Here is a 21,740-nt window from a genome sequence, read left to right as displayed (position 1 = left end):
TTAAAACGGACGATATAGGCGTATTGTATTTCCTAGGGGATTGGAAGGAATGCAAATGCATCATAACCATATTATACTAGTTAGGAGCGGTATGTGTTGCCAAGCCTCTGGATACAGGAGAGAGTAGACGCAGTTACACTAAAGGGAACCGAGTCCCACAAAGAGCCAGGATCCCACAACTGCAACAACAGGCGAGGATATCTGACACTGTTGGACTATATTTGACATTTCATGGGATACACTCGGTACCGAAACCGTTGCTACGGTTTAAAAAAAAAAAAAAAAAAAAAGCCAGATTTTTCTGTCTGTGAAAAACCTCAAAAAAGTTTTTTGTCTGTGTGTCGATGTGCGTCCGTGTGCCGCAGAATCCGTTTGGCATTTCTGTTGTGAGGGAAGCATGTTGCTGGTGGGACTTTGGCCTGCACAATCCCTCCTCTGTTAAAACAATGCGGCAGTTGTCCTCCCTAACCTAATTACTCCCTCCAGGGGGAGAAAGGCAACAGCACCAAATCCCATAGTTAGGAGCTCTGATCTGGGCCCTGCTATAAGAAAAGGCCTCATTCATTTCCCTCCCTCCTTCCACCACACATGCACAGACACACACACAGACACACACACAGACACACACACACACACACACACACACACACACACTCTGTCTCTTTTTCACTGCAATTGGGTTTGGCCTGATAGAAGCTAATTATGCTCTAATATATCCAGATATTTCTCTTCATATCTGTTTCTTTTCGCTGTTGTAACATTTTATTATTGTTGTAAATTTATTGATGATGTGGACATAATTGCATCTAAAGGCTGGATAATGTTGCAATGATCTGCTGCCATCAGCTCAGTGTTATAAACAGTACACTGATGCATGGACACCCTAAAAAAAAAAGACCCAGTTTGGGTCAATACAGCACAGATGCAGCACTGGGCTGACTTTACCCAGCACAAATGGGCTGTCACACAATGATAGTGGTAATTGTTGTGTTACTGATGAGCTAAAATCTGAGTATTTGGATACAACATCATTTAATTGTACAAAATGATGTTCATATGACATTAAAAACTGCAAAGGATACACACATTATTACCAGTGAATAACAAATAATGCTTTAAAAAGAGTCAGAGCAGATAATAATAGTTCATAAGCATGAATACGGCAGTAATATAAAAAATAAACAGCCAAGTGTCTTGGGTAGTTTTCCATGACTATAAAGTTAACCTGGCTGTTACTATATTGATCCACTATTTAATTTTTTTATATTAATGTTGAGTTATTTACCCAAACTTAAACATGTTTATTTTGATGTTAGAAACAATAAAGCTCAAATTTTCCCTTAAAACTCTCCCAGATTTATTGTTAGTTACACCTGCACAGGAAACACATACTAATAATAATCCTAGCAAAGCAGTGACATGTAAGTTTGAAAGATCTAGTGTAGATAATGATTAACCCAACAATGTAAAAAAAAGGACACAAACACTAGGTCAACATAATCCATTGTGTCGGGTGGTTTTGTTCCCGTGGGTGCTGGATAAAGCAAATCCAGTTTTGTGTCGGCGCTGTATCGATCTAAACTGGGTCAATTTCTATCAGTAAATGTTTCAGTAAAGGTTTTGTATATAAATCACGACAGTAAAGGTGCAGGTGCAGTGCAGTAACCCAACAGTATACATTTATATATAATGTTTAATATATAATGGCTCATTCTCCTGCTGTAGGATGAACCTCCGACCAACCAGTCTGTCTTCCTGTTGTCTACTTCCTGCAGTACAGCACCGTCCTGGTGACGCATCAGAGGGTGTAGTAACACAGTCATCAGTCAGCAACACACAGGAATTGTTTGCATTAACTTTCAAGGCTTCATTTATTACCCACTCACTGAAAAAGACTTTTCATTTTTTGGTTACATGAATTTTTATTCTTTATTTTATTTTTTACCTTGGACTGTTTACCACTTACCTTTGTACCATTAAAGCTCATACACTGGACTTGAGCTGCTGAAATTTCAATTAAAACTTGAAAAAACTTATACTGGTAGAAACTGGTAGTCTGTACAAAAATATATATATATATATATTCCATCCCACATCCCATTGGTACTGGGTATATTGACCCAAATTGGATCAACTTGATCCAGTAAGCCTGCCAAAATACAAATTGTACTTTGCGCTTAATCTTATCATCTGATTATGTGTAAAAACTAAATAAGTTAGAAACATTGGAGCGTTCATCAGAGTCATTTGTAGGAAGTCATTTAAAGTACAGAACTTTTTGTACTTGTTTCTGTTGTGGACGAAGCTTTTACAGCTTGAAGTCTGTCCCTTGTTTTCCATTTCTCACCCTCCCTAACCTCTCGTCTTTCATCGCTGCCCGCCGTCACTTACTGGCACCGTGCACTTTTAAAAACTTTATTACTGTTACTTCAGACGAGGAAGTCCACATAGGAAGAGGGGAAAGGGATGTGTGTGTGTGTGTGTGTGTGTGTGTGTGTGTGTGTGTTTTCACTGAGAAGAGGAAAGGGTGTTAAGGTCTTAATTCTTCCTCAACCAACCTGTTTTGTTTATTTGTCTATCCTCTCTCAGGAAGATTAGAGCGCCCATTGTGTGCAGGCTTGGGAAATAAGGCCTGAAGTTTATATTTGGAGATTGTTGCGGTGCTGCGTTGTTGGTCTAGACTGTTAGGGTTTAGACGTCTTTGTTTGTTTATCTGGAAAAAGAAAATTCCATTTGTTGCCACTAAGATCCAGATTTCTTGTGCGAGGGCAACCTGTTCATGAAAGCACCCAAAAAAAAAAAAAAATCCTATTAACAACATTATATTTACATTTTGAATATGACATTTTAAACGGTAAAATCGAGTTTTTACTGGCTGTTTTTGTTCTGCCTGCGCCACACTCTGAAGAACAGGCTTTAACAGACCACACGTCCTCATATTCTCGGGGCATATAAGGAGACAGTGCAGTTTGTGTATATGTGCGTGTGTGTGTGTGTGTCTGGTCGTGCAGTGTTTGTCTAAGGCCGAGCTCCTTTCCTGTGGTGTGTGTGTGTGTGTGTGTGTGTGTGTGTGTGTGTGTGTGGGCCTGAATCCGTCCAGCATGAGTGGACCCTGCGCCCTGTTTGTGCGGCTCGACACTCGCCCTACGGCAGAAGCGGAAGCTCTGCTTTAACAGCATTAGCAGGGCTCTTCCTTCAGCCCGCAGCCCTCTTTGTTAACCCTATCACCGTCCCCGCGCTCCTCCCGCCCGGCCTCTTCTGTGCTCAGGTGTCGGCCTCCATATCTTTTCTTTACAGTTTATAGATTCACATTTTCTGCACGTTGTATTCGGCTCTCTCGTTTCCTCCGTCTTTGTTAACTCTTCCCGTCCTTTCTGTTTACAACTAATTTGTTAACCTTTCCTATTTATTCAGTGCCCGTGCCAACTTGTGAAATTCGCCTGTCGTTGGCAGCCATGATTGACTTTCTTTTCTGTCACATTATTAACCCTTTCTCTGTGATTGAAGCCAGCAGTAAGTTTATTAACCTCTCGTATGCTTTCGCCAGCTTCTTCACAAAGAAAAGTTGTGTTTTCACAGGCTCCATGTGACATTCGTTGAGTCTTTTTATGTCATAATAATTAGCACCACTCTAGTATTGTTAATTCTGGTTAATCCCCCTCGTTATGAACCATTTTCTTTTATGAATTTGGATCCCACTCTTTTCCCCTTCACACCTTTTCTTTGCTTTTACCTGGTGCTGGTAGTTAAAGGGAGCAGCCAACACTAAAGATGTCTTAATGAATGTAAACAGGAGATAGTCCCCTTATTATTTTTTAATTCTTTTACTTTTTTTTTTTTTTCCTTTTGCCCCTTCTTGCCCTCCCTCCTGTTCTTTGTCTTCCTTCTGTTCTTCTCTCCTTCTTTATCAGGGCTCGTACAGACACATACAACCACACCTCAGTCAAATATTCGCCCCTGGTTGGTGTTTTTTTTTTTTTTTTTTTGTCCGAGGAGGGCATGAAACAAAGTGCAGGCCTAAAGGCTGCTGAGCTCTTCGCTTCATTCGAGATCCACGCCGGCGAGGACCTCAGATCATCAGGGTTTAATTAATAACTTATGGCTACGGCTTAAGCTCAGTTACTTGGCTAATTCAAATGGAAACGTATAAAGATAAAAAAGAATATATAGACAGGAGGCCATAAGCGGGTGGGGGTGGGGGTGGGGGTGGGGGTGGGGGTGGGCGCAGACGTGGAGGGTGAGACAGTGGGGGTTGTGAGTTAGGGATGGCGGCAAAGCATTTGCATAAAGGGCAGGGCAGCATGCCCAATGGTGGAAAAGGTTGGCATCACGCCTTTCAGACTGGCATAGAGGGAAGACTGGAGAGAGAGACAGAGAGAGAGAGAGAGGGGGGTGTAGTCAATAGTGCATCCCTTGTTCAGAAAGAGGAGGTCCCTCGCTGTTGGCAGGAGAGCAGGCTAAATCTCTAGTTTGATTGTGTGCTAGATTGCCCCTTTATTTGTCTGATTGCAAAGCGTTCAACACTGCATTAGTAGTGGGCTTTACTTTCCTGGAGCCTTTATTCGGGAGGGAGTTTTTTTTTGTCTTGGCCTTGTCTGTGATTGTCGCTACACATATGTCTCTGAGTTTATATTGTGTGCAATCAGCACGTCGGGCGATTTTGGGAAAAGTTTCTGACCCGTGTGTTTTTATCAAGTCTGCATTTATCTCCACCCCTTGAACTGCGAGCACCCAAACCCCCCCCCCCCCCCCCACACACACACACACACACTAAAGGTTGATGACAATGTTGATTTAGCCCGATGCCATATTCAGTTGTTGTTTTCATAGATAAATACAGGCCTGGAGACGACTGCAGCGAGGCAGCCAGTGACTTCTTCTGTCTATCTGTGTGTGTGTGTGTGTGTGTGTGTGTGTGTGTGTGTGTGTGTGTGTTACCTTCTGTCTGTCAGAGTCACAACACTGCTGTTCCCCTCACGCCTGCTGTGGTTCTGGTGATGTCATGGTAGAGGAGAGTGAAAGGGATGATTATTTAGCGAGGGCCTGTTATTTCTGGCCCTGGCTCCATTAGCACTGTATATAGAGTTTCGGCGCTCTCCACATCGCTGGCCACCCGCGGTCATTACGACCGCTAAGAGAAGTGATGCCTGCAGACTCATTGTGACCACAAACCTTGATAACCCTTTTTAATTCAGGGCTCTGTGGGCCCTAATTAACACTGCTGATGTGAAGTCCCTGTGTATTTGTTTTTACTGCGTTTAATTGTAACTTGGAGCCTTGTTTTTTCTGAGCAACATTCAGTCGATAGTTGTTGATAGTTTTTTTTTACTTGAAAAACGACTTAAATCATTAATAGATTTCTGTTTGAGGTGAGTCAGTCATTGCAAACAAACAGTTTATTTTGAATCCGCCCACAGTGTCCATGTCGGCGGTAAAGCCATAAAACAACATGCTGCGTTTCGTGAACTCAGATACTTTAAATACCAATAAACAACACTTTACAACTAGTTAAAAACCTACATTCAGAATCATAATTGTTTGAAATTAATGTAAAAACAACATGAAAGTAAAACTACACATTCTGCAGAACAATGGCAGCCATGATATATTACAACAAATATCAACAATAGACTTGTATTAACAGGTAGTGGAGGCTGTAGCTGGTTGAGGTGGAGTTTTACCTGTTTCTACTGTTAATTTATAGACAAGAATCACAAGCCGCTAAACTTTCACAACGTGTCGCATTTTATACGATAATTCTTTTTTTGTTTTTTTATATAAGATATTAATCTGAAAAGCAACTAGTGACTGCAGCCGTCAAAGAAGAGCGGGAGCGTCTAAGTGTAAAGTAGAATCCAATGGAAATAATTAAGTACTAAAGTACAAGAAGCTGAAAATAGTGAGATAAATCATATTGTTTCAATGCAAAGAAAAGGTTCACAATTTTTCGAAGTAATTGTCACAGTTTGTCTTGCTGTAATCATTCCTTCCTGTTCTTATCGGCCATTAAGAGATCACTTCCTAATGTGAGTGATGGGGGGGAAAAACCCCCACAGTCCTCGCTCTGTGCAATAATGTAAATCCTCAGTGTTCATATGGGCACATGATGCTTTCAAACACAGGTTCACAGTCAAAAGGCAAAACCTGTTAATTTGAAGCAGCGTTAATCAGAACCAGAAGTGCTGGAGAACTGAAGCTCAGGTCAAAAGGAGCGTCATTTTTCTTTAAGATCATGTTTTCTAATGTATTATGACGCTCTATGACAGTATATAATCGGACTTCAAAGGCTGTAGGAGTGTCAATACGGCGCTTATGCTCATAAATCAGCGTGAACCCGAACACCGTGCACCTGGTGCGAGGAGGGTGGAGACAAAGCTGTATTTCTCATTAACGACGCGAAGCTCGAACCTCGCAGAAGCCAAGTCTGCATCGCCCAAACAGTGAAACTGATCCTTAATTCTGTGTGTTGCAGAGAATCAAGAGGACTCTTGTCAGATTTCCTTAAGTGCAACCAAACTGTTTGCAGTCAGGTTTACCTTCAAAAACGCCGGCGTTCTGCTCGATTGCAATACACGTCTCGGGCTTGAAATGCTCAGTCGTGTTGTTTCAGCTCACTTTCTTCTCCCAACACTGTGTGAAAGGCCGACTTTCATATTTCACACTCATCTTTTTGAAAAGAGGAGTAAAGCCCTACAGCTTTGTGAAGCGGCAAGTTAACACATGAACCTGAGGATCCTTTTCGTTTTCAGGCCGTGTTGAAATTCTAATTCTGCAAAGGGATCTCTGCATAAGAGGGGTTATGGTGTAACATCCCCCTCGCTTTGAGCCTATTGATAAATCAATGTGCTTGTAATTCTCTGTGATGTATGTCAACCAGGCCCGTCCGGATCAAAGGAAATGTGGCATGGAGCGAAAGGCTACCAGCCACTCGCTGCTTATACTGTTAAAAATGATATCATCTCTCATTTCTAGCGTTTCATCAAAAATGTATCACCTTCCATCGAACCAAAATAGGAATGCAGGATCAAAGAGAATGAATTTGCTAAATGCATTTCTTTGTCGCAGGCCAGGCGCACCGTGTTTACTGATTACAGAGCTGGTTTTTACCAGGGTAGAAAATTAACACCCGCCACCAGCCAAATGCTGCTAAAAGCTGGCTGCTTTTTCTAAGTTTGTCTCCTCTACCAAACAGTTTGGCAGGCGCATTATTTGGATCTTGGTTGGCGAGATTGTGTATTTTTCTATTTTTTTTCTTTTTCAATTTTACCAGTTTAGATAGTTAGATTTAAATCTATAAGAGCTGAAGCACAAACAACAAAACAACAAAACAACAAAAAAGTTGAAGTGTGGTCGGTGTCGGTATCACCGTCACTCAGCTCAGTCTGCACTGGCAGCAGCAGCAGCGGTGGTGTAGTGTGTTGGCTGGCACAGTGAGAAAACACTCAGTCATGGCTGTTGTGGTGCTGAGTCGGCCTGCCCCGGCACGGCCAGTCGCTCACGTGCACACACACACACACACACACACACACTCACACATACACATTAGTGAGACGCAGGGCGGTTCCTTCATCCAGCAGCACATTCTTTCTAGACAGCGGCAGGCGGCTGAGGGAAGAGGGTTTTGTTTTTTGTGTGTACGTGAGTGTTTGTGTGTGTGCGAGGAAGTAGTGTGTGGTGGCATGAGGCTTTCAGGCTGCGCAGAGGTCGGCTCTGATTGTGTAGGTGAGTTCAGAATCGACCGTGATCCATCTCGATAATCAGCGTGATCACCACAGGCTGTGTTAAGCTTGGATGTATAATATATGTCAGTGTGTTCCTCCACCCCTCCCTCCCCACTCATCAATACTACTGTCTTCATCCAAGAACGTCTGCGTGTCTCAACACGCGTTACACCTCCTCAGGCAGGAACCAATGTTAATTTATGTGAAATCGCTAAAGAGTATCACAGAAACACAACAGCAGCACACAAAACCTGCGCCGTTTCTCCTGTGAATTCATGTCTGAGTTGCGTAGTTTCGATTTGAATCTGGACCTGCTGGAAGCGGGGCCTCCGTGTCGAGCCGCCTGCTGACAGATGGAACATAGTGGCTGATACTGGTGCTAGTTTTCTGGGGCTGAACAAGTTGCTCCAGACCCAGAGGTTCGGAAGGGCCCAGTGTGTTTTGCAGTGCAGCCAGGCAGCAGAGCCCCTTTGTGGGACTGGAATGTGCCGTGCGTGCCTCTTCCTCGGCTGGTCCCCTCCACCTCCACCCCCACCGCCCCACACACACACACACACACACACACACACACACACACACACCACACACACACACGGCCCACCCTGGGCACGTTAGCACGCAGCCACCGCAAATTGCTTGCAGATTTTTCACACATAGTAACGTGCTGGTTTGTAAACTTAGATAAGTGCAACCGACGCAGGGCGCCGAGCTCCGTGGATCTTTACGCATCACTTGCTCGCCGCAGAGTGTGGGGACTTTTTCCCCTGTCTTTAAATTTTAATCCTAGGCACCCCCCACCCCCTCTCTGTTTCTAATGATTAACAGGAATGATTACAGTGTGTGATAACTATGGAGGGTCATGCGGCAGCAACTGTAGCTTGTTCAGATTACAGTACAAAACCACAGCAGGCTGAAGAAGACGAGCTCTCTGTAGCATCTGGGCAAGTGTTTGGTTTGTTCAGGATGAAACCAGTGGGACACACCTGCTACCTGCTGATGTGTAAGTTCCCTAAATGGTCACTTTAGAAAGTTTCATAATTTGGTAGAAACTTTCACTGAGGTTAAAAATGATACAAGACCAGTTTTTGATAAATATCCACCTGGGTGAATCAAAATGCTTTGTTTTGAAGAGGTCACTGATTAATTGTCTGCACCCTCTTCACCTTCACCTGCCTCTATATGACTGAATCTCTTTCCCTCTCGTCTCTGCCCCTCCTCACCGTGTCTCCTCCGCCACCTTCCTCTGCCCTGGCTCTCTGTCAGCGGTCTGAGCCGAGGTCAGGGGGAGCCGGTGTCGGGCTCCGTCCGGGGTCAGGGACGCTCAGTTGGGCAGGAGAGGACAGAGCCGAGCCCCGGCAGCACAGAGCCGCGCTAATGAAGGGCCAGGCGGCCGGGAGGCCCTCGGGTTATGCAGACCGTGGTTTAATTGGTCTAATGAGATGCAGCGTGGCCTCGGCGAGGTCATCTACCACAGGACAGAGCAGGACAAAGCAGGGCAGAGGGGCCTGCTGCTGGGTCAGAGACAGGAAGAGACTTTTATCACCGCCCGAGTTTGGTTCGTGTTTCTGAAGTTAAACATTTACGAGTGATATAGACAAATCATGTCAATTGTTCATGTTCTGGGAATTCAAAAGGGCTGAAATTGTTTAGATGATCAATGTTGGTTGGAAAACAAAACATTCAAGCCAAAGATTTTTCATAACAAAAAAAAAAAAAAAAAAAAGCATTTCTCTTTGCCAACATTTTGATTATTTGGCTTGAGGATCTGGACTTTAAAGCAAAGCTCACTTTTACCTCCATCATTTCCTGGAAAGTCCGTCACTGCTGCCTGTAAAAAACAAAAGGATACTTGTAATTGTTCTGACATTTTAATTGCATACATTTTATTTGCCTTCATTTTACATGTATTTAGTGATGTGATGAGGGACTTTTACTTCTTACATGGACAGGCCGGCCTCCTGCTTCCTGCTATGTAACTCTATTTATTCACTCACCGCTGTATTTTCATTCAACATGCAAACATGTGAGAAAACAAAAAAAGTATATTTGATAAGTGATTTTCCTATCAACCCATAGACATGCTCCATTTTACATGGAGAACAAAAGCTTATACTGAACCTGAATTAAAAATAATTGGCAAAAATATTTATTGTAATGTTTCTACAGCCATAATATAAGATAAAATGTAAATTATGATGTAGTTAAATCGCCTAATAGCAACTAATAATGGATCACAATAGGATCATTTTTAAATGCTATTCATGCAAAGTAATAAAAAAAAAAACAAGATATCATCTATTTGAAATGATGGATTATTCAAACAGAGATTAAAACGCAGAGGGTCTCGCGGGCGCATTGATGAGTCAAACTGGGTTTTTCAGAGTAAAAGAACCTTTTCTCTCCTCGCTGAAAGAGTTAATCTGAAGTTGGCAGCCAACTCCACAGTCTCGGTCAGACGTGCAGAGAATTGGAAAATAACGGACTTGAAAATCATTTCTTTTGTGTTTCTAGTCATAGACTGTTTAAACTCAGCTGAAGGTTTTATATGCAGCAGTTTTTATGAGAATGAAATCGACGCTTTTGCAGTGGAAGAGCTTGAATTGTTTTTTTAAATATTATAACAACACGCATTTTAATATTTAGGTTTATTTAGGTTTATTTTAAATATCCCCACACCTTTATATAAATAATAATGACAATAATAATAAATAAAAATCTAACAAAACAGGTTCCTCCAGGTTTTAACACAGCAAAAAAAAATAAAAAAAAAAAAAAGAATCTGGCATTATCCCGGGTCATTTGGGGTCTTACAGGAGAGTGTGGCTCATTTGCTTGACAGACTCCATTTCCAATACATATTTGCATGTGTTTCGTGTTTCCTCTGCTGATATTAATTGACGGCGGGTTTTAGTAACGGTGCAGCACAAATGTCGCTGGCGGGAATGCCAGCCCGTCTTTTTTTTTTTTCTTCTTCTTCTTCTTTTTTTTTTTTCTTCTTCTTCTTCTTCTTTCCAGCTCTTTTCATTTCCATGTTATTCCTGGCAGACTGCGTGGATGATGTCTTCACTCTTTTTAAAGTATTTATATTTTAAGTGCCCTATGAGAAGAGAGAGAGAGAGAGGGGGAGAGAAGAAGGAGTAGAAGAAGAAGTGATGGTGCATTTTTAATTGTCTTGGCTTGAGTTTTTCGTCCTGTTAACGGGGGCCTGGATGATGTTTGAGGGGAAGCAGCCAGAGACATGATGGTGGAAAATAATCCATGACTTTAATTGGGCGGATATCGGTCTGTTAGTGAAACTCGCTTTTTTTTTTTTTTTTTTCCTAGGCCTGAATTGTGACCCATAATGCACCACGCACAGACGCAGCTACAGTGCTGATTTTTGTTTTCTTTTTTTTTTTCTGGGGCTTTTAAGGTGAAGGTGACGAAACACAGGAAGCAGGTGAACAGGTGAAGACGTCGTTGTCGTTAGTTTAAGCTAGTAAAAATATCGCGGGGAAAACAGCTCCGACTGCTAATTGATAATAAGCCCGAATTAAAGCTAAAGGCCAAGCGCATTTGGCCTTAATTTAATTTCCAGGTAAGGAGATTAACCCGGAGACACCTACAACGATGGGTTTATGCTGCTTCGATAACCTAAATAAGCCTTTTAGTATTTCAACACAGCGACCTGAACGTGAGACAATATAGTCCCAGTGTGGCGCAGCAGATAGTGCAGACATGCAAATCTACAGTGTGGCTCACCCACGGAGAGGCTGAATGATCGTCTCTCCTCCCTCCAGCTTTTGGCAGTTTCAGAGAATCTGCATAACAGTTATTCCTGGAAAAATAAATATGTGACTTTTTTCAGCCCATGGAAGGCAAATAGCATAGCTAAGGAAAATGACTTAAACCCCCTTGTAGTCAAATTCCAGTGACATTTGAATGGCGGTTTATTTGCATCTTGGCAGGGTCACCTAGAAAGCTGTAATTCTTATTGAAAAGCAGACACACAGTGGAATCACATTCAAGTGCCAGTTATCTGCTGCTGCTAAGTTTCCTCATGTTTCTACTGCAGGTGGTGAAGGAAGCAGAAACATATCTGACTCTGGTGGCACCTTTCTCTCTCTCTCTCCCTCCCTCTCCCTCCCTCACACACACACAAACACACTCACTCACCACAGTGAGATTTGTGATTGTGTGTACCTCCGGCTTCCTTCGCTGCATTATCTAAACCACACATCAAACTTTGGCAGCGGTCAGTGACACACAACGCGAGTGAGAGTGAGTGCGGAGGTGTGTCGCCCCGCACCGTGTTAGCAGATGATGGGTGAGAGCTGGTGTTTCATTAGGCTGATGTTCAGGACTGTTTGGAAAAGAGAGCGGAGGCGGTGACGTTTACTGGTGAGAGGGAAGGTGGAGACTGTTTGAGTACCTCTGCCTGTGCCTTTTGTTTGTGTATTTGCAGTTGTGGCTTTGATTAAATAAAAATTTCAGTGACCTTGGTGAGCGTTGGCCTCGTCCGGTCTCTGGCTCTTTGGACGTTGTGACCTCACCTGAGGTCATTTTCTCAGAACATGGAGAGAAATTTATGAATTCGCTCATTTATTTTCATAATGACAATTATTTTCCTTATTAATTGTTTCCTCCATCAAAAGTTGCTGTTTATAAATTCCCAGATCTCAAGGTTTTTTTAAATTATGAGTCAAAAACTCCAAAAAATATTCAGTTTATTATCATTCATGACAAAGAAAAGCATCGAATCCTCATGTTTGAGAAGAGGGAACAAGAACACGAACAAGAATATTTGTCATTTTTGCTTGAACAATGACAGCAATGACGAGTTGATTATCAAAACAGGTAATTGATATTCCATTTTCTGTCAATCGGCTAATCAATGAATCAAAAAGGGTTTCAGCTCTACACTCGCTCCTCGCCCCTGCAGCTGTGGATGAAGCCTCTGTGTGATATTGCCGGTCTTGTTGCGTTGGCAGAGTTGTGGATGTTGACGGAACAGCCCGTGAACTGAGCAGTCATATGATTTCTGTACACGGTGAATCTGTTTGTTTGGAGCCTCGGCTCCTGGTCTGTGATTCAGCAGCACTTGCGCCTTCAGACGACGTGTCTGCAGAGCAGGTGCAAACCCTGAATGACATGCTTCTCGATGAGGCAACATGGCAGCCGTCGCCGCTCCCCGACCGAACGCCAGAAACCCTCCTGGGGGACTCGGGAGGAAGCCGGAGAGCAACATTTTTTTTTTTTTTTTGGGGGGGGGGGGGGGGGGGGGGGAAGGGAGGGGGGCGGGGTTGTGGGATTTGGTGGGAGACGTTCTAACGCTCCTGCTGACCGTTTATCCTCTAATGAAGCTAATTCGGTCTCCTGTGCCTGCTGCCTTCCCCCTTAAATTCTCTTAACCATCTCTGCATTTTGTGCGTCTAAATCATCTCGTCAGTCAGTTCTGTGTGTGCAGTCAGAGGAGTGTGGCTGCCTGGGTTTGTTTCTCCCTCTTTGTTTGCTGTGGTAAACCCATGAGCAGCTGCCGGTGGTGGGGTCTGGAGGGATTCTGAAGCTGTGTGTCCTCTCTTTGCCATCCTCTGCCAAGGTGGCATTATGCAAGCAGAGAGAGGGGTAGAGAGAGGCAGAGGAGCGCAGCGGAGGGCGGGGGTTTGTGTGTGTGTGTGTGAGTGTGTGTGGGGGTGGTGGTGGTGGTGGTGGTGGGTGCGAGGGAGACGAGGCGACGGCGGCCATAGTAAAGATGGAGGCAGGCTGAGGGGCTGCTGGGATTGGTGCAGGAGAAGACTTGCTCCCCTGAACTTTGCCTCCGTGTCAGAGTGGAACTTGTCGATTTGGCAAATTGTGCAGCGTCGGACAAGGCTGCGCGCTCTCTTACACTCCCACCTGCTCCCTCTCTCTCTCTCTCTCTCCTGCGCGCTCTCGCTCCCTCTCTCCCTCTCATTGCCACTACACCACCACCACCCCCTCCAACCCCTTCCCCTCCCTCCCTCCCTCCCTGCCCACCCTCTCCTCTTTCTCTTTTCCCTCCCTTTCAGCTCTTGAAGCTAACGCATTGGCTGGGCTACAGGCATCTTGTTGCCAAATAGGTGGGCCCTACTCGTGTTGGCAAAGGCTCAAGCAATGGTTAGGGAAAGAACGCGGAGAGGACGAGAGACGGCGAGCGAGAAACAGAAAGAGAAAGAGAGAGAGTTGGAGAGAAAAGGGGAAAAAAGAAGCAGCACTCGGCTTTGCCAGCGGTCGTATGCGCTCGTCCAACATTGATTCGGCTCTCTATTTTTTTTTTTTTTTTTCCCTATTCTGTGCTCTGCTCTCCCTGGCCCCCCCATCTGTGTGTGTGTGTGCATGTGTGTGAGTGTGTGTGTGTGTGTGTGTGAGTCTTGCGCCGGGCCCAGGGATCAGAACAGACACCACTACCAATTACACTTTGCCAAGGATTTTTTTTTTTTTAATTTTTGGAAAGCACAAAGGACTGTTTATTTTAAGTGCATCTCTCCCCGTTGTTAAAGTTCCTTTTTTCTCCCACAGTGCAAAACTGTTCACATTTCTATTTTTACCTTAGCATTTTTTTTTTTTTTTTTTTTTTTTTGCTACAAGTTTTGAATCTGTCTTTTTTGTCATTTTGTGCTTTTGTGTAATGAGCTACTGGCTGTGATCCTGCTGCAGTGAATTTTTCAGTTTCTAAAATCTTGGGGTTTTTTGTTTTGGTTTTAAACTTTGGCCCACTGTTTTTAGTGAGCAGCATATTCTGCTAATTATTTTTTTTACAACCCCCCCCCCTCCCCCAAGTTTTTTTTTTTTCATCTGCTAATTCTCCATACCCTGCCAAACCAGCACTTGCTTTACATTGGGGAGCGCGGGAGGAGAAAAAAAAAAAAAAAAAAAAACTGGTGCAGGAGATTTTTTTTTTTTTTTTTCACTTTAAACGCTGTGCCAAATTTATGATGAGAGTGCAAAATGGTAACTACCAGGCCGTCTGTCTTCCTCTTGCAGTGTGGTTTTCTGTGGTGATTTCTGTCTGCTTTCAGTTTGTTGTGGAAATGTGAGTCTGGTTGGAGCTCCCTTTGCATGGTAGCAGAGATAGGAAATGGTATGGCTGATCTTTTAGCAGCACATTTCAACAGTGGTCTTGTGGCGGCAAAGCTTGGCGGTGGTGAGCGACCGGTGTGTGGCAACCCTGGCACAGGAACGCTGTGGCGAGATCTGGGCTTTGTTGCCCAGAGATATGTAGTGAAGGTATTATGGTACAGCAGAATAACTTCTCTTTTTACAGCAGAAACACGGGAGCGCAACTTGGCTCAGCTTTTCAGTCGCTTTTGGATTTTGAATTTATGTATTTTTTGTTTGTTGTCTTTGTGTTTATTTGTGAAAACGGAGGCTTTGCTTTGTACTTTTGCATCTTACAGTTAAGATTAATTTCCCTTTTATTGCTGCATGTTTATTTATATTTGATCTGCATGGTAATAATTATGAAAGACTTTATTTTAATTTAGAATATTTACTCAAATTGCCTTTTGGAATTTAAATATTATAGTAAACTGTGTAATTACATTATAAATTAACCTATAATTATGGTAATTTTGATACCATTTATAACAACAATATAATCACTGTATTATCATAGATTCTTATTACACTTTATTACTTTATTGCCTCTTTTTCTATTGAAAATATCATGTTAAAGATTTGCATGCTCTCTTTCAAAGTAAAAGCCTTTCCTCAGCCTCCTAACACCACGTCTGTGTCTCTCTCATCAGGATGAATTTCATCCCTTCATTGAGGCCCTCCTCCCCCATGTCCGTGCCTTCTCGTACACCTGGTTCAACCTGCAGGCCCGTAAGCGCAAGTACTTCAAGAAGCACGAAAAGAGGATGACCAAGGACGAAGAGCGCGCGGTGAAGGACGAGCTGCTGGGGGAGAAGCCAGAGATCAAGCAGAAGTGGGCCTCGCGCCTGCTGGCCAAGCTCCGCAAGGACATCCGGCCCGAGTTCCGCGAGGACTTTGTGCTCACCATCACGGGGAAGAAGCCCCCCTGCTGCGTGCTGTCCAACCCCGACCAGAAGGGTAAGATCCGCCGCATCGACTGCCTCCGCCAGGCCGACAAGGTGTGGCGGCTGGACCTGGTGATGGTCATCCTGTTCAAGGGCAGCCCCCTGGAGAGCACGGACGGGGAGCGGCTGGTCAAGTCGCCCCAGTGCTCCAACCACGGCCTGTGTGTCCAGCCGCACCACATTGGAGTGACGGTCAAGGAGCTGGACCTCTACCTGGCCTACTTCGTCCACACACCAGGTACGTGGGCAGTCACACACACAGGCACACACACACACACACACACACACACACACACACACACACATATATCACAAGCTTCTTCATGTGGTCCTTCAAACACACACATGGGTCAACGTGTGATGTGTCACACACACTTTGGCATGTGAGTCACAGATTAGACCCTGCTCTTTACTATGTACCAAGCTGAGCTGATGCCAACGCTTCGATAAACACAGTCAGGACTGAGATAACGACCGGCTCTGACATTTAAAGGGGCAGTCTGCGCTTTATAATCTTTAAAAAAAAAAACAAAAAAAAAATGTTTTTCAGATCGATGTTTCTATCTGGTTTAAAGAGATTCTGAGAATTTGACAGTCAGGCTTAAAACCTCTGTTTACCTAGAGATATGTTTGCAGTGGTACATTTGTTCAAGTATTTGTGTGCAAATTTGTCTAAATCCAAATGTGCATGTTTTCCGGTGCCATCTGTAAACAAAAGCATCTGCAAACCTGTTTATCTGCGTGTGCATGCGTGTGCGTGTGCGAGGCGGTTTGTCGTGTGTCTGTAATCCATGTGTATGTTATTGTGAGATTGGTGTGTATCAGTGGCAGTGTGGTGTTGTGTATGTGTCTGTGGATTCTTTTGGTGTGTGTGTGTGTGTGTGTGTGTGTGTGTGTGGTGGTGGTCTGGAGAGCGCAGTGACAGCTGGCCCAGTCCCAGATAGTTCAGGAGGCAGGGAGAGTCAGCCTGTCTGCAGCCGCAGCCGCCTCAGCCTAACGCCACTCTCCACACACACACACACACACACACACACACACACACACATATAAATGGACACACTCAGGAGCTCTCCCTTCGTTGTTTGTCTGATTGTACTGATCTCACACACACACACACACACACACACACACACACACACACACACACAGAAGCTGCGACTTCTCTGGTTATGACAGCTCTGTCTCTGCTTTATTCACGTGTCCTGCTGTGATCGTGGAGTTAAAATAGAGGAGGTGAAAACGTTGTAGTGTGATGTGTTTACAAACCTACATGGGTTCTTCTGTGAGGACAGTGATCCTCACTGTGAAATGTAATAGTTGGAATATTCACTCATTCTACACTGAGAGAAGCTCAGTGGGAAAAAATAGATATTTACTTAATTCTAACAAGAATGATTCATTGTTTTACCAAATAACAATACTATAATGTTAATTCTAAATTACTATAATATCACGATAATACTATGTTTGTTTTTGTAAAAAAAGAAAAGAAAAGAAAAGAGGAGAAACACGTCTCATGGTGTAAAAAAAACCAAGAACATTAGATTTAGTTTTTGTCATTTAAAGGAATTAAAATTCTGTATTAAGCGTATCATAATTAGCGTGGTATTACTGCAGTGGGCCTGGGAGAGCAGAACTGATATTCATTACAAATCATCCACTTTCACCACATCGTTTTTACAAAAGGATAAATGTGAAGATGTGTCTTTAATCTAAAGAAATGTGTAAAACAACACAGTTAAATAATAACACTCATTTCTGTAGATGCTTGAAATCAGCTGTGTCCTATATATATATATATATATATATATATATATATATTATATATATATATATATATATATATATATGACCTGCTGGTGTAATTTAGTGTAATATGTTCCACATTAAAACCTGGCTACTCTGTCGATACGTCAGATGTAGTGTGACTGCACTTTCAGCTATATCCATTTACAATTTCATATATTTATTTAGACTTATCTTCATTGCGTTTATTTATAGTTGCACTCCAGTTTCCATGATCCAGGTGTTTGCAGGTGGAGTCAGGTGTAAACACTGACACTGAGACACACACACACACACACACACACACACACACACACACACACACACACACAGTTACAGACCCTTCTCCTGCCCTTTACTATTATGCTGGGTTCTCTTACCACAGACTGGCATACAGTTACAGGGCCTTAATTCTCCTCCTTGGCAGGGAGGTGCAGCGTTCCTCTGTGACAGTACCCCATGCCAGGCTCCTTTCAGCCCAGTGTGTAACTCTGCTTGAGTTTGCGGGGCCTCCGTGAGCGCCTCTTCCTGTTCCACAATGCGCCGTGGCGAACCGCGGCTCAGATTAGCTCCCAGCGCAGCCTGGTGCCCCTCGGAGTAAAGCCTTTTTTTTACTCCGTGCCAGAATCCAGCAGCTACTCACCCCCGTACATACACTCAGCTCGCCTTCATCTCTCTGCTCTCTGTGCATCACATTTGGATTTCCTTTTGTACATATATGATCATTCTTTATATAAATGTGTTTTCAGATATCGCTGCTGTTTTTCCGAGAGCTTTAACTGAACATAAGCCTGTTTTTTTTTCTTTCTTCTTCTTCTTTTTTCTTTAATATTGGAAAAGCTTTTGCTCAATCGTAAATTAAGTGTTGTTTCATTTTTGTTTATCACAGCTTCTGCTTGTGTCTAAAAAAAAAAAAAAGTCAAACGCTGCTGTGGGAGGGAGAGTGTTTCCTATCCTGATCCTGCTCAGCTTTTCCACAGCCTGTCTGTGCAGCATCTCACACACACACGACCAGAGAGGAACAGAGAGAACATTAGGAAATAACTAAAATAAAAAAACATCCACCTTCACAGGCTCAGATTGCTCCGTTTTCCAGGAGGCAGTGCTGGGGTTAACCAGAGTTTACAGAGGACAGACAGACAGTGGCTCCATTCTAACCTTTGGGGTGGCAGCATTACAGTTTTATTCTTAGCTCCCCATTCCAGGGTGTCTGTGTCTTGCGGAAGCTATCAGTTGCCAGGCCTGATGATTGGACCGCAGCCGTCTCACCCGCCTTGTCCCCACCGCGGTGTTTCAGTTCTCTTGTCCCATTGATGTCACCGTCACCAGCTGCAGGAGGAGGGAGGAGGGAAGGACGGATAGGAGGAGAAGGGGGGGGGGTTGCTTTCAAGCAGCTTGATTGACAGAACAGGAGATACACACACACACACACACACACACACACACACACACACACACTAACCCCCCCTCCTCTGTTTCTGCTTCCCTACAGTACAGTATGTGTCTCTGCTTTTGTCCAATTATAGACTTGGGCCCTTCCAGGCGGGGCAGTGAGAGCTGGGACAGATCAAAGCAGCTGTACTCAGATCTGCACTTCTGCTCTGCAGCTGCAAAGCAAGGTTCCTCCACCAAAAGGAGCCTGATCATTTACTTTTGACAACTACCTGGCTGCACACACACACACACACACACACACACACACACAGAGCATGATATAATGTAATTGTTGCGGATTGATCAGAGTCGACCCCAGAAAGTGGTTCATTTTCTTTTCACCGACTCTGCTGCATCTGATGATGATGATGATGATGATAATGGTTCGGGGATGTGCAGGAAGTGAGGGAGATAGCGCGAGAGAGACGGGAGGGATCTGATCGCATCCTTGATCGCATGTGTCTGGCTCGCCAGTCGGGCGCTCTGGGCCTTCCTCCACCTCAGAGACCCCAGAAGATCAGGTCATGTTTTTTCGAGCGACGTGTTCCATATTTGTCGGTCTGACGAAGCCGCACGGTTCCAGCATTAGTCATGTTTGGAGCCCGAGCCGCCTCATACGGCTTTCATTACTCGTGCTGTTATGATAAAAAGATGTTTCTGAGAGTGCAACCTCCATATCTGCTCTCTGTGCTGGAGACGAGGTGGACGAGAGAGGTGCCTGAGCCAGGTCCGAAAGCCAACTGTGTGTGTGTTTTATGTGTGTGTTTTATGTGTGTGTGTGTTTTATGTGTGCGTGTCAGACCACACCGTATCTCCATGCTGCTATGGTGCAGCTGAGATGTTCATTTACCCATCAGTGTGTCTCTGTGCACCGTCCCGACGTTACAAATGGCCAAGAAAATATCTTTTAATGGAGGCAAACAAAGAGAGGGATCGACAGGGAGACAGACGACCAGACTGAGAGACTTAACGCCTTCACGTCACGCTAATCCATCACACACATCTTATCTGCTTTGCCCAATATCCTGGGCTTCAAAAGGAGGTAACGTTATCAGATGCAGTTACATAATGAAGAAGAGACCAAACAGGACAGAGTGGGATTTGTTTTGTTTTTTTCCTTTTTGTGTGACGGTTTGCAGAGGCTTCACAATGTGGCACTGTTTCATGTGCAGTCAGAGCAGATGATTACACCCGCGGTAATACTTCTGGACAGTCGGGTCATGTTGTCCCGTCAGTTGCTGAGTGTTTGCAGAAGAAGAAGAAGAGAGAATCGTAATGATTAAAAGAGGAAAAAAAAAAAAAAAATCACTCTCAGTCTCTTCTTCTTTTCCTTGGCGGAGTGTGTCAGTGCAGAACAGAGATTTCTGGACGGAGAGCAGAATTGTGCTCCAGTGTTCTGGCACCGGTCCGTAATCCGGGGCCGACAGAGAAATAGAGAGTGTCGGCGCCGAGGGAGCCACATTCATCTGGTGTGAAAAACACTGCTGGTGCGACACTTTCAACGGAAACTTCCTTACGCTTTGTTGTCATTTGAAATAATGTGCCCAATAAAGTTTGAGCTTTGGCGAGCCCCCCCCCCCCCTCCCCCCCACCCCTCCTCTCATGACGGGACAGCGTCAGTGACACTGTGCTGTTTTAATATGCACTGAGGCATAGGGGCCCTCCAACAGCCCCGGCTTGGCCCGTTTTCAGACACCCCAGTTTTTCCAGTTGCTTTTTCTGGTGTGTGTGTGTGTGTGTGTGTGTGTGTGTGTGTGTGTGTGTGTGTGTGTGTGTGTGTGTCGCAGAAGAAGGAGGGAAAAGAGAAAAGAAGAGTGGTGTGTGCGGAGTGTAAGGAATCGCTGGTAAACAGATGATCGGGCTTCCAAATGAATGAGTGAAAAGGCGGCAAACCGTTCCACTGACACTCGGCCCCGTCGTCTGGTCTGTCCTCCTTCCGCCGACCCCCTCGCAACTTTCCAGCGCTCTATAGGTCCGACCGCTGAGAGAGAGGCTCTATGGGTTTGGTAGCAGGCCAACACGCTTCTTATTCACTGTAATTATCCAGTTTAGTGACTAAAACTGGGAAAAGATGCACAAAAGACTGAGTATATGATTGAATTAAGTCTCATTTTGAAACAAAGGTCAGATCTTAGCTTTGCAAATAGAAAAATTCCTTGTACCAGAAAGTGCCTATTGTGGGCAACATGGATTAGCTTTATTTCCTAATTTCACTGTACAGTGATTTTTAATTATTTGTGTAATTAAGGTTAATAAATAAATGTTCTGGTGTCTCTTCTAGCAATTCAGCTCAACTCTGTTCACTATTTTCCCCATTATAACAGAAATCTATTTATCAAGAATATGCATAAAAGCTACTTTAATTAATATAGTAAAACATGTGTAAGAAAATAAATAGGAAATTGTTGGATTTATTTTACGATATTCCAGAATAGATTTTGAGAACAAAACAACGGGAACACAAAATAATACGCACATTTTCCCCCTAGTTTCTTGGTGTATTATTTTTTTGGTCTCCGACAGCCTCGTTCCAGTGTGAGAATCTGCGTGACCGGTCCGCTCGTCCTCTGTACAGGCGCCAGGCCTGAAATCTGTCTGTCCCCCTAAAAACATACGTATCCCCGCACAGGAGGGGCGGCTTGGCTCCTCAGCTGCCTGAGCCGAGGGGCAAAGAGCAGGAGGAGAGGAGAGCAGAGGAGAGGAGAGTGTCTTTCCCTGGGCCGGGTTCCCAGCAGCACAGATTCTGATCGGTCCGCCTCGC

The 21,740-nt window shown here is 44.2% G+C and overlaps 1 protein-coding gene across 17 annotated transcripts in view; it reads left to right on the top strand.

The window, feature by feature from the left end:
* The window catches only part of nfixb (nuclear factor I/Xb), a 143,818-nt gene that overhangs the window by 27,852 nt on the left and 94,226 nt on the right, over positions 1-21,740 (top strand). For 7 of the 17 annotated variants that reach the window (XM_056402197.1, XM_056402199.1, XM_056402203.1 and 4 more), the window contains one exon: positions 15,467-15,998. In XM_056402197.1, coding sequence (XP_056258172.1) covers positions 15,467-15,998 — 532 coding nt within the window. Of the gene's footprint in view, positions 1-13,758; positions 14,670-14,703; positions 14,946-15,466; positions 15,999-21,740 lie in introns of those variants that run through there. The other 10 variants (XM_056402202.1, XM_056402196.1, XM_056402208.1 and 7 more) reach the window with 6 other exon arrangements.

Source organism: Seriola aureovittata, chromosome 17, assembly GCF_021018895.1.
Source record: "Seriola aureovittata isolate HTS-2021-v1 ecotype China chromosome 17, ASM2101889v1, whole genome shotgun sequence".
Classification (NCBI taxonomy): domain Eukaryota; kingdom Metazoa; phylum Chordata; class Actinopteri; order Carangiformes; family Carangidae; genus Seriola; species Seriola aureovittata.
This window is presented reverse-complemented; position numbering and strand designations above follow the sequence as displayed.